At 34.8% G+C, this 13,460-nt stretch overlaps 1 protein-coding gene across 1 annotated transcript; it reads left to right on the top strand.

Moving 5' to 3' along the window:
* Positions 1–633: 633 nt before the first annotated feature.
* LOC112464937 lies at positions 634–12,355 on the top strand (the record flags this gene model as incomplete). Its single annotated transcript, XM_025032228.1, has 3 exons — positions 634–1,074; positions 3,289–4,635; positions 10,636–12,355. Coding segments are annotated over 3 exons (3,236 nt in total), but the record flags the coding sequence as incomplete, so codon positions are not given.
* Between the last annotated feature and the right edge of the window lie 1,105 nt (positions 12,356–13,460).

The raw sequence follows: 13,460 nt of genomic DNA, 5'->3' as shown, positions 1-13,460 counted from the left end.
ATTTAAAAGAAAAAATATAAAAAAATATAAAAATTTTCAAGCTACTATATATACATGTTTAATTAATGAAAAATTTGTTTGTGATTCTTGTAATTTCACGCAAATTCTGAGCCCCGTATAAAACGGACTTGATAAAAATAAAACATAAAACCTTGGCGTGCTCATATCGCAAAGGGGGTGATTGAAAATATTCAAGTCACTTTATGCTTGATCATTTTTATATTGCAATGATAATCATTTTTAAATTAATCACACAATTTAGTCAATTACATTCAAAATTAATTTATATTGGTTTTTTTTTCCGAGTTTACGTATATGGAACAACACGTGGGGCAAGAGATTGGATTAAAAATGTAAATGTTTATTTATATGATTTAAAGCTCGCCAATTAACAAAAGTCCATTTTCTCCCTATTGTTGAAATAATTATCCACAACCAAGCGGAATTTTATTTTTACATGTACGCGCACCGGCAGAATCAACGTCCCTCGGCAGCAAGGTTACGTATGTGTAAGCACTGCACGCATATTTAGCCGCCGCGGGACACATCATTTATGCCGGTGCGTGTACATGTATAAAAAACATTATTGTTTTGCACAATATTTCAAGTCAACGAAAAATCATTTGCATGCAGGTCTTGGAAAGAAGAGAGCAGCTCCTCCTCCGCCGACGCCCAGACCACTTTTGTCGGCCATTTCCACACAGGCTTTAAAACGCATCACCGATTCCGAGGAATCGTCAACATCCGACATAGAACCTTCGAAACCGTCATTAGATATTGGTGCTCTGTCGAAAGCCATCAGCTCTGATATCGACTGCCCAAAAGTTGTTTCCAACATTGGCATCAACCATGCGCAGTCCATGCGTCAGTTGGACCGCAAATTGGAGCTAGAAATTGCACCGTGCAAGTTTGATTGCGGCGTTCAACAGAATTGTCACACTACTGAAGCGAATCCCGAGGCGCGTTCTAAATCAGATTTGGTCAACTCTGATGAGGTCGTTGAAGCAAAAGTGATTACGCCGCCTGTAGAAGCCACCCCGAGAGTAGAGCAAGCTAAAGTAGCAACAAAGAGAGGTAAGCTAGCACATGCTGCCAGTAACTTAACGCTTTGTTCTGTAATTCCAAAACCTCAAAAGAATAAGTCGGTAAAGGTACAAACCTTTACGAAAAAACACGTCCCGTGTTACATATTATATCCGAGAAAACTTGTACTTTCGGAGAAAAACAGATTACATGCTGCTATCCAAAAATGCTGCTCACAAGAAAATGTTTCTACAAGCATTAACTTTGCAAACAATGTTTCAGTTGGTATCGCTACCAAGATTCATATCCGAGATAAAAACAGGTCGCAACTACCCCGAATTTGTCAAAATTCTCAACGTTTTAGAAAGATGAAATAAAACTCTTGTGAATATCGCGGAGCAACAATTTCTTTTGACAATCGTGAGCTTCTCGCGAATAGATTGAGCAAATGCCCATATTGCCCATTTCCAACTGCCAACGTTTACACGAGAGGATATGATTATACAAACAAGCAATTGGCGAGAATACAAACATTGATAAATCTGGATGGCACAAAATTGAACGTGGAAAACATGGAATGTAACGCACTGAAAAAGTACATACAATCAAAAATTATCACATGGCAGCAGTTTTATTTGTCGCGGTAAATATGGTAAGAAAGTCTCAGTACGTAGCTCGAGTTTTCAAAATGACATGACTTTGTTCTCAAATCAAATTACAGAGTTTTTTCGAAAAACCAAGTTTAATGTCAACACAAAGTCGTCGTTTAAATTTAAAATATTCCAAAACACCGAGTTTGTTGGAATTTCCAGCTTACTCTCCAAAATTAGATGGGACAAGTATGACAAGGTGCTACGCGCGCGCGCTCGCAAGTTCCATAATTTCTATAATGAAAATTGAAAATCTCGCAATTGTTTGGAGCAGTATGCGGAAAACAATTTGTACCCTTCGCGCCTTTGAGCACTTTGCAAATATTCGCAATCTCTACGAAACCATTAGATTACAAGTTCCGTAGCCTCTACGGAATCCGTTTCCAGTGACATTGACAAGTTACCTACATTGCCCATTACAAATTATACCGAAAACAAATTGCAAGAGAACAAGTCAAGTATTTTGGAACCACCACCGCCTGGTCTGGTTAGTCGTCAAGAATCGATCGACAGCTGGAATCGTTTCTCAGTGCAGTTGAATTCGATTCTCGAGAATAGAATCGGCCAATTTGTTTAAAACCAAATTGTATGTAATTATACATTCTATTGGAATAAATCTAGATTTGATCTCTAGTTTTTCTCCATTTTTTAGAATATACTCTGATTTTTTCTGCACATCATCTTTCTTTGCCCCAAATTTTTAACTTTACATCATTGATATTGAAACTTAAACATTAATTAAACTAAAATAAAGATTATAATAGAATAATTACCAAAATCAAAAATTTCTGAAAATACATTATATACATGTTTAGAAAATGTCACCTTCACCGACTTGAACCACAAGATGTACATGTTCCTAGATGGCCAAATTTCTCAAAAAGATTTTACATGGTGCTTTTACAAATTTTGTGGGCCACTAGAAATGTGTGTAATAAAATCGGTCAACAGATCAACATCACAAATTGGCGGCAGAAATTGAAAAACATTTTCAAATTATTTAAATTAAAAGTATTTCATTCAAATGTAAAATGAAAGATTCTGCTTGATTTTTACTGCCAATCCATGAAATTATTCTGCTGATAAAGCACAAGCTAAACTTGTTTATAGTGATATAGTTGATGCTAATCTACTGATGACTGTCTGATTGAATCTGCTACTGATTTGCTGGAATACTGCTAGCATTTTGCTTGTCAAGTTTACCGCATTTTTATTCACATCTTTTCAGTAAACTTTTATAAAATTTAAATCTTTTTCAAGATTTGCATATGCATCAAAAAGATTTCATTTATTTAATTTTGAGCTGCCAATTGTAATAAATTTAAAAAAAACATGGAATTTTATTACTTTTTTTTTTTTCATACTTTTTAAATCAACATCAACATTTCTCGACTTGAAAATCAACAAGTTACATAAATAAAACGTAAAGTAAAACTTTTTAAAACTTGGTTCTGCACTTTTATTTGGATTTACACCTAGGCGATATCTGATGTTTCTTTTTGCTTCAATCGGCATCGATACACTTTGATCAATTTTCCTTTTTTTGCTTGTTTCATATTTTGCTAGCTTGAATTTTTTCGGTGATGGTTGTTTTTTGTTTCTTTATTCAAACTAGTTGGACAATATGCACCCCTTCCCAAGCCTCGAAAAAACAACTCGAGTAGACTTTGCGCTTCGGAATCTCTAAAGATACCAAAACATCAAGCAACTCCGCCCTTGGCACCGCCTAGAACTTTAAGCATAAAACGCGACAACCCAAATGTTTTATTACACAAACGTATAAATTCCAAACACGTTAATAAAATATGCTGTAGCACTTTAGTTTTCGATGATTCGTCTTCATTGAATGAATATAGTATTGCTACATTTGAGCCAGAAAGGTCATGTTCAAAATCGAAAGACGACTGTGCATCTTTCAACAAAGATGAGATAAATCAGAAGAAGGTAGTACCAGAAACTATTGACAATATTACAGCCAAAGACGATACGTCTTTAAAATCAAGTCGATATTCAAATTTAAAAGTAAAAAGCAACTTTAATACACAAAATTGTGTGAAACTAATTGATTCAGAAGAAGAAGAAGCTCGTTCAAAATCCAAAGGAAAATTTTTGAGTAAAGATAAATTTTGTTGGGAGAAAACAATATTACTAGATATTGCCGAAAACATGGAAAATCGTGCATCATTAAATTTGAACCAGTGTTTAAGGAATAAAAAACCTACCGTGCTTGATTCCATAAAGTTAAATGCATCTCCAGCGAAATGCAATGTTGATTCCAAAAAAGATGAAAATAATTCTTTAGAACAAGATGACAAAATAAAATCCAAAAATATTGATTCGTGTAATGAAAATGAGAACCAACGTGACAATTTACGGATGACATTGGACGACAGCTCTCTAAAAAAAAAAAAGAGTGTGATCAAACTGGATCGTATGACTGAACCGAAAAGCGAGCGACTAAAACTGTTTTATCCGAAAGATGTGACGTGCGGCGCAGCAGGGGAGAAAAACGATTCTGAGAAAGACAAAAAGATGTGCACGGTAATCTCCACCATACCAAAATGCGAGCGTCTTGATGCTACAAGAGAAGACGGTGCTTTAAATAATATCGCAAAACGTGTCATTGCGGAAAATATCAATCAACTATGCGAGAAACGTCAAAATTATCACAGCGAAGAATCAAGCGGCGTGAAGAATGCTAAACGGACGAGGGTGGTTCGGAGCCAATCCAAGTCGGATGACTTTGAGATGGATATTTTGAAGAGACAGAGACGACATCTCACTTATTTGCCTCCGGAGGATATCGCGCACGCTTTGAACCTCAACGTTCCCGCACGAAATCCAACATCTTTCGGTATTACAAAAAAAAACTGGGAACAAATTGTGACGGGACCGTGCACTGGTCATGCAAGAAATACAGATATAGATGAGGGAGATGAGTCGTATGGTGAATTAATTACAGGTGCATGTTGTACTACCAACTTTTATTTTTACTCTCATTGTCCCTCCTGCAGATTTTTAATTATTTTAGTCTCATGTCTCTTATTACAGCATCTTCAAATGTATACATATATACAGGATGAGAGAATAGCTAAAGTACATATTATGACAATCTGTCTTTTGAATCATCTTTGCGAAAGTGTTGAAGCAAATGCCTAAAACACTTTTTTTATAGTTGAACTCAAGTCCCATCAGAATATTAGGTAGCGACATTTGTGTATCCTTGTCCTTGTCAAGGTCACGCCAAGATTATCTGTATTTTTTTAGATAACAATTTTTATTTTTATTGCGTGGCTTTTTTATTGCGTATTCTTGCATCTTTTAGTTTTTATGAAATTTATGATGAGAAATCACTCTTTAGCACACATCACTTTTGATAAAGAAAATCAGAGTTCAAGTGCGAGAAAACAACAATGTACATGTATAAAAAAGTCAGTTTTGTTTAAAATTAAAATTGTCACTTGTTAAAATGACTTGTAGTGTATAATCAAAAAAAACTAAAAGTTGACAAGTTTGATGGTCGTTTTAAAATTATGTTTTATTCTAAAATTATCAACATAAAAAAAAAACAACATTGATTATCATCATCTTAATACTAAAAGATTATCAAATATTTAAAAAGCTATGCCGGAAATAATTTCTGTTTTAGTCTATTTATAATTCTTTATTTCTATTTTAAAGCTTAAATTTGTCCATCTTATTTATAGATTAAACGTTTTTTTTTTTTTTTTTTTTTAATAATATAAAAAAGAAAAAAAAGAAGGAATAGAGTATAACAAAACACTAAAAGTGTTGATACATCAGGCAAGTAATATATTTTTAAATAATTTGTAATTGCCTTACAATCTAAAAATATCAATAGTCTGATACATGTATAAAATGATTTATATATATATACAATCTATATTTTATATTTGAATATTTTTACGAGTATACATGTATATAAGCAATTTGTTTATAGGAGGTGATGGTTGATTGCATGCCTATATTGAAATATTTTTTGTAAATATGTATTTAATCAATGTTATCAAGGTGATGCTGGAGCCGCGTCTGTATAACCGACAAAATTACCATTTTCCATGTCATCAACTTGTACATACATGTCCTTGTATAGACAAGGGGATAGCGTCTACATTGCATGCACACATACGCACGAATCGTCATATACACTATATACTCTTATATTAGACTTTTAATCTCGATTTGGACGTTTTTCTTGTTGTGTAATTTAGAGAAACTCGTTTTCACGTTCGTACCAATGGTATATCTCTTGTATGAAATACATCTTGTGACGAGCTGACAGCGCTCGCCGCAACTCGAGACGCCATATTGGGATAAAAGTAGAGGATAAGGAAATTTGTACTTTTGTAATTTTTTCTCGTTTTCTATATAAAATCAGAGTTTCCCCGAATCATTAATACGTATGTACTGCAAATCTGAAAAAAAATTTTTAATTCTGTCAAATTAATACAACGCTACGTGACAACAAAGAAATGTCGGTAAAACAGACAACTCATCCAGCATCACCTTAATATCATCAGATAAAAAAAAATTTCTTGCTTTACTTTTCATCTCATCTTACTTGAAAATATATTATTAGAGACATGGACGTGTAGGTATAATGGACTAAACATTAATTGTCATTGGAGAGCTGTAGACATCCAGAGAGCACAAATATCTAAAAGTAGACTAAAAAATGACAATTTTTCGGCACAAATATCTTTTCGTTAAAGCTCAAGTCGACTAAAAGATGACTCATGTCCTAGCGCACTAAATGTCGTTTTATAGCCAAAACTTGAAAGATGACTAAAAGACATCCGATATTAGACATCTTTTAGTCATCTTTAGCCTAGCCTAAAAGGCTGTAAAAAGACATTTTTTCGTCATCTTTTAGTTTTATGTGCCGTCTGGGAAAGATTTAACCTTTCGTGGTTACAGGGGGTCAGTCGTATGACCCCAAAAATTTTTCAAAGCAAAATTACAAACTCCAAGCGTTGAAACGGGCCTTATGGTGCGGCCATTTATCGAAAATTGACATTTTTTACTTGATTTTCCGACAGTTTGTTGGGCTCGGAGAGAATTGCTTGTTCATTTTTTTTCAAAAATTATCCACTTTGTATTGCACAAATCAAGTATCTTTTTTGAAACGCGCGTACACTGCCGTACTATTTTTTTCCAAAAAGTGTTACATCTCATGCGGGTACAGTTGCAAATTTTTAGCCAAAAATATCAATAATATTAAAGTTGCAAATTTTTAAGTAAAAAGTTATTTTTCATGTACTTAAACTGCGATTATTTACAATATGTTTTTATTAAATAATTAACAAAATTAATATTACGGCAAGTTTTACAACATTTCAAGAAGGTTCAGTAATTTTTAAGTCGAAATAATGAAAACTGTAAAAATGGTGACCGATATATCAAGTCCTTGGGGTCACTTTGACCCCGGTGTGACTATTATGAAACTGTAGACAAGTGTGACCACAAAGGGTTAAAGAACAGAGTTGTATGCTTACTAGGATACTTTCCTTGTCTCCTCACTTTTCCTTCTCCCCACCAATTATACAATTAGACAAGGAAACCATCCCAATAAGCATCTCTGTCCTCAAGAGCTTGCCTACAGCCTAGAGCTCTTTGATCAATAGCAATGTTTAGTCTAATATATACGTCTATGATTATAAATATTAGGTTGGCCATCAAGTCTGTATGGTTTTACATAAATAAAAGACGATTTTTTTTATGGAAGGCAATACTTTTATTCAACGATATATTGGCCAAAGCGCTGCGTCCATTCAAAGAATTCTTAAGGGAACGAAAGAGAGGTGATAATTTGAAGGGTCAAGTCTGGTGAATATGGAGGATGCGGTAAGAGCCCAGCTCCAAGAATTTTTCCCGAGTTTTTAATAATGTGTGTGGCCGCCTGGCGTTGTCGTGATGAAAGACGCGATTCACCAATTCTGGACGCTTCTCGTGGATGACTGCATTTAATTTGTCCAATTGGGCACAATATACATCCAAATTTATCGTCATTGTCGCTGTCGATCTCAACTGCGCGGCTAGCCTGAGCGTGATGCGCTTAAATAAAAAAACCTTTAGAACGAAATCTCGCAAACCACTTTGGCATGTGCGTTCTTTCACGGCATCCTCGCCATACACCGCACATATATCTCTTTACATGTTTGCTCCGTATTATTGCCTTTTATAAAATAAAAAAACAATATGTCAAAAATGTTCATTTCAATTATTAGTCTTTCACAAATGATGCCAATAATACAAAACACATCTAATCGTTTTTTTTTTTTTTTTTTAATATTGCCACGTTGAAATATCGCCTATGCCCGTTCTAGACTGGAGGATGAGCTGACTCTCGGCTCACATCCGAGTGAGTGGTGTAGACGGGTAAAAATCTATAGTTTATGTATAGTTTATGTCACGTACGCTATAGAAGGCGGATGAGCCGAGAGTCGGCTCATCCTCCGCAGTCTAGAACGGGCACTATCAAACAATTATGCGCTTCCAAGATTTCAACTGACGTTAGTCACGCTCAGAGCGCCTAACCCATCTATCGGCAAAAAACCGCACAGACTTATTGGCTTACCCGATATATAAAAGTCATCATTGTTATTCATGTCACATAAGCATTTTTAATTTTTTTTTATTTACATATTACATTTTCATATCTCATCTATTATGCTTTATTTAATATTTACTATTCTATAAACAGTATATTAAATTACTGTAATTATCAGTTTTTTTTAAATTACTAATCAAACAATCTTAAAATGAATTAAAATTTCAAGCTTCTTCACTTTTCCATTTTCTTTTATTTATAAATAAACATTACATCTTTTTACAGGGTTTATAAACCAACTCTTTTGTTTTTCATTTTCTTTAGCATTAATTGCTTGCTCTAGAATCAAGAAAAAGATTGTAATACATTTATTCGCGTAAATAATCTTAAAAGGCTCAAATGATTAAAAATCAAACTTAAAAACCTGTTACGGCACAAAGCCGTAACAAGGTGTTTGTTAAGTTATTTAATAAACAATTAATTTACAAACGTTTTGACCTACATCTGGCGATCCTCAGTGTGATTAACAAAACTTTAACGCAATATAGACACATGAAACGCAATATATACAAATGTTTAACCCTAGAAAGGTAATACGTGGGGTAATACGTTGCCCCACGCGAAATTCAAATTACGCCCCTGACTTGGGAAGGTTAGTTTTCATACCGAGACCCTAACCATAATTTAGTTTAGTCATCCGGCGCAGTCGACCTCCGCGTCATTAAGCGAGTGCGTTAGATCCGTGCAGCAGCTGTGACCGAAAAAGAAAATCGTTTAGAGTAACATAGTACCCCTATACTTAACCGTTTACGTTCGACTTTTATCACAGTAAAATATATTTCAGATTTTTTGTGAAAATTGGTAACAAAAAATTATACACTTTATAGCACTCTTCATTTTTGCTGTTCTTGCACAGCAACTGATTAAAACTTGCAAGTTTTTGTAGAGTAAATTTTACCGTTTCCATATACTTTTACAACTATTGATGACTACCTTTCAAATAAATAATAATCGACAGAATCTGTTTTACTTTCCATTTTTTGCAATTTTTCCCATCCGACACAGTTTTTCGTCATTTCCTCTACTTTAGACGTTCAAAGAATCATGTTTTTTTTTAAGAAACGAAAAAGTCGCTTACATGCACTTGAAGGTTGTGTCTATTCGTCTTTCAAAATCCGTTGGATTTTTTAAAATCGGTGAATTTATGAAAAAATACAACATTTTTTATTAAAAAAGTCATTTCAGCTCAATTTTTGGTTCTTTGTTTTGTTTTACGAAATTTTTTTACCGTTTTTTTTTATTACCGCAAAATTGATGACTACTATATCGACTTTTCTATTAAAGAACAAACAAAATTATCTATTAAAAAGTTGTCCAACAACAAATAGAAACATTATACACGCGGTACAAGTTTGGGGTAATTTAATACTCTGCTTGGCCTTTCGCGTATGAGAAAATTCATATTACCTCTCTAGGGTTAAGGGGATGCTAAAGTGACGGCTAAACTTTTTCAATGTCGATAATGTCAACATTTCTAATTTTGTTTTCCCTACATCTGTCTTTGTCTAATAAAATGACATCTGTCCTTGTTCGATTGCTGCGCCATTTCTCGCTACACGTAATACTATTCATCACATCAACCTAGCTGCATGTGCTTTTACATGTATAAAAGTTGGATATACATACAACTTTTTTTCTGGACTTTTATCCTAGTTTTAATTGCACGATATTCTTCTTAAATGTTTTCCCTAAAGGTGCTGTATAAGCCTGTTTTTTTTTTATGTATAATTATTAGTAGATATTTATTAATTTGGCTTCCTCATAGAGGGAGCAATGTACAGGTTTCTATTTGCACACTCAAAAACTATAAGAAAGCACGGTGCAAGTTTCTACTTGCTCACTTGTAAAGTTTCTACTTACACACTTGAAAATTATGAGAAAGCAATGTACAAGTTTCCACTTGCACACTTATAACTATGAGGAAGCAATGTACTGCAAGTTTCTACTTGCATGCACACTTGAAAACTATGAGGAAGCAATGTGCAAGTTATATATATATATATATATATATATATATATAATGAGATTGTCACCATGACATCCCACACCAAACATCAAAAGAGTTTACCGCTTCAATTATTTTACTCTTTAAATTCCGACTACTATTAGACATCTGTATATTGCGTTCCATGTGTCGATTGCATCAAGGTTTGTTAATCACACTAAAGATGGTTATTAATCAACTTGACACAAACACCCTGTTACGGCTTTTTACATGTCCGGTTTTTGTACATTTATTCAATTTATGTATGTATTTACAATCTTTTTCAGACTAAACGAAAAATTTTTGCAATGTTTAACTTTTTTTTTTGTTCTGTTTACATATACCAGCAGTTTATCAGGATATCCCATCCGAGACTGACATCTTGCTGCAAAAAGTATCGGATAGTTTATCATTGGTATTACCAACTTTATCGTCCTCATCGGTACCAGAACCATCATTACCTCTCGAGACAAGCTATACAACTACATCCGTGCAAACAAATGTTGCTGCAGTTCCCACTGGTCCCGTAATTGAGTTGGAACCTATTGAGACAAAGAACGAGCTCTACAGAACATGTATCGATTTTTCGGTAAAAAATGGGTCGAGTGCTAGCACACCGAATACAACTACAGCAAACTCACAGCAAGATATTTCCGATTACTACGAATCAGCGATGAGCAAAGACTTGTCAATCAGTGACTGGGAGTATCAGCTTCCAGCCCCACCGAGCGCCTTCCGCGATTCGCATTCACCCATCTTCAATGATTACGATGATACAGTAGTCACGCTGGGATCGGTGGAAGCTTTCAAGGAGCCGATCGCGAGTCCAATTGTAGAGCTGACGGATACGATAGATGGTAGCAATAACAACTCCAAATCGACAAAAAATTTATCGAATAATGTTAAAGTGAATTGTAATCAAGAAGCTTTAAACGAAAAAATGGACCTCGTGTCTGAAAAAGAAATCGATATTAAGCAAAAACCAAGCCAGCTTATTGTTAAGCAAGCGCTCATCACTTCTTCACAAAAGTCAGAGACTAATTCGGATTTACGAAAACAGATGCTCTCAGAGCTGGAGAACAAGATAGAAACCGGTACATTGGCACAGATTGTCAATAAAGATTTTGATCGAAGAAATATAGACGGCTTATCCGCACCGGAGCTGGCACCCGTGGACAACACTCTATCCAACTTTACTATTACTACTTACACCAGACAAAAGAGTTTGGATATTTTCAAAGAGCTCGAGGAATCCATCGATTGTACAAGAAATTCGAAAGACAAGTTTATCAAAACATTTGCCATGTTATCAAGAACCAACACGGGTGCGTGTAATTATGACAAGAGGAATGCTACAAAAAACACATATTTAATTAATAATCTATCGCACAGCAGGAAAGCAACAAATAAATCCAAACAACTGAATGCAAATAACGTCGACTATAAAATAGAACCAAAGATTCGTGACCAGCAGGGTGAACTGCATTACAAGTGGCAGTCTTTCAACGCGACCAATGATAAGACTAATATCCAGCGATCCAAGAGTTACATATCGATGACTAATAACACCAAGTATCAGAAAGAAGCACAAGGAATCGATGACACGAGGAAACACGAGGAGCCACAAATTGAATCAGAGATTACTGGTATGAAGAAATCTACGAGCATTACTGATTTGAATGTTGAAACATTAAGAGACAATTGCGTGAAATTCTCACAATGGAGAATAAACATACTGAAGAATCAGGAGGAACCTACCAAAGAGGAGCAATTACAATCGTTGCAGGTAATTTAGAATTATAAAATGACGATTGTAGGCTATAATAGAAAAAGTGCGGGTATTGTGCGGGATACCCTGAACCTTTTTTAAGATAACTTGAAAATTTGGAGAATTGTCTCTATTGTCGCGCCCTTCGTCTTAATTCCGCTTCTACGATATCAAGTCTGTTACGTGTTGTATTCTCTCGGTAAGCAGTGGAAATAAACGCTCCTTTAAACGTTCTTTTGTTTTACTTTGGTCAAAACTGCGTGATATAATGCGTAGCATAGTTTGGATGAGGTTTCAAGTTTTTCAAGAATAGTCTTGCAGTACAGCAAAAAGAGTATGCACATACCAAAAACATACCGATTTCTGTCATAAGAACATGTGATATATTGTGTAAGGTTTTTGATATAAAACAGCTTTATTGTCAGGATAGCAATATATATTCAAATGTTAATTACAGTGTCTCCGGTGATATTCGCCGATATGTCGCTTCAATAACTACTCAGTCTCAATATATATGCACAAATACTCACAAGGGAACGGTCGAAAGTGTCCCTATCCGATTTGGATATGCGCTTTGAATATGTTGTAGAGCATCAAAAAACATTAAACATGTATTTTTTTTTAGTTGCGTATCTCGACGTTTAGGGGTTGAAACAACCCCTGCTTGAATGTAACGGATTTTATAGCTTTTAGCAATCATCTTTGAAAATATAAGGCGCGTAACGACAAAACATTTGTAGGAAATGTTTATGGCTTTTTGTGCTCGCTTTACAATGGCGTAATCAGATTTTTTTAAATTTGTCATCATTTTTTAATTTAACCCCACCCTCACCTATTATTTTTGTCAAATTCAACAATTTTTCCAACGCAAATTTAAGAGCGTCAAATGCCAAATACATCCATGTATATTTTTATTATGATACCATTATTAGACTTTTGGCAAGACGAGATGATGTGTGGTATAGACGTTGCACTGCCCGCCCAATCTTACAATTCGGCGGTATTTATTATAATGTCAGAGTCGACATTCCCCGTTGCTAGTCCAGGACTCTCGAAATAACGTTAACCTCTCGCTGTCAGTGCCTTGCGCTGGCCTTTGCATCAGCGTTTTCGGTCATCCCAGAGTTGAAATGGAAATTTTTAAGCGTACGGCGCAACTAAACAGAAATAACGCAACACCTACCTACAGCGCGACGCCTATACGCCACACATCATCTCCTCTTGCCAAAAATCTAATAATGGGATCATAATAAAAATATACATGGATGTATTTGGCATTTGACGCTCTTAAGGGGGTATGACACCTTTGAGCATGAAATTTAACCTCTTTTTCACGATTTTTTTCCAACATGTAAGAAATAGAGCAATCGAAAATCGGCTTTAAGGGGTCTTTTTATTATACAT

This window comes from Temnothorax curvispinosus, unplaced genomic scaffold, assembly GCF_003070985.1.
Source record: "Temnothorax curvispinosus isolate PA1 unplaced genomic scaffold, ASM307098v1 QBEX01014767.1, whole genome shotgun sequence".
Taxonomy (NCBI): domain Eukaryota; kingdom Metazoa; phylum Arthropoda; class Insecta; order Hymenoptera; family Formicidae; genus Temnothorax; species Temnothorax curvispinosus.
This window is presented reverse-complemented; position numbering and strand designations above follow the sequence as displayed.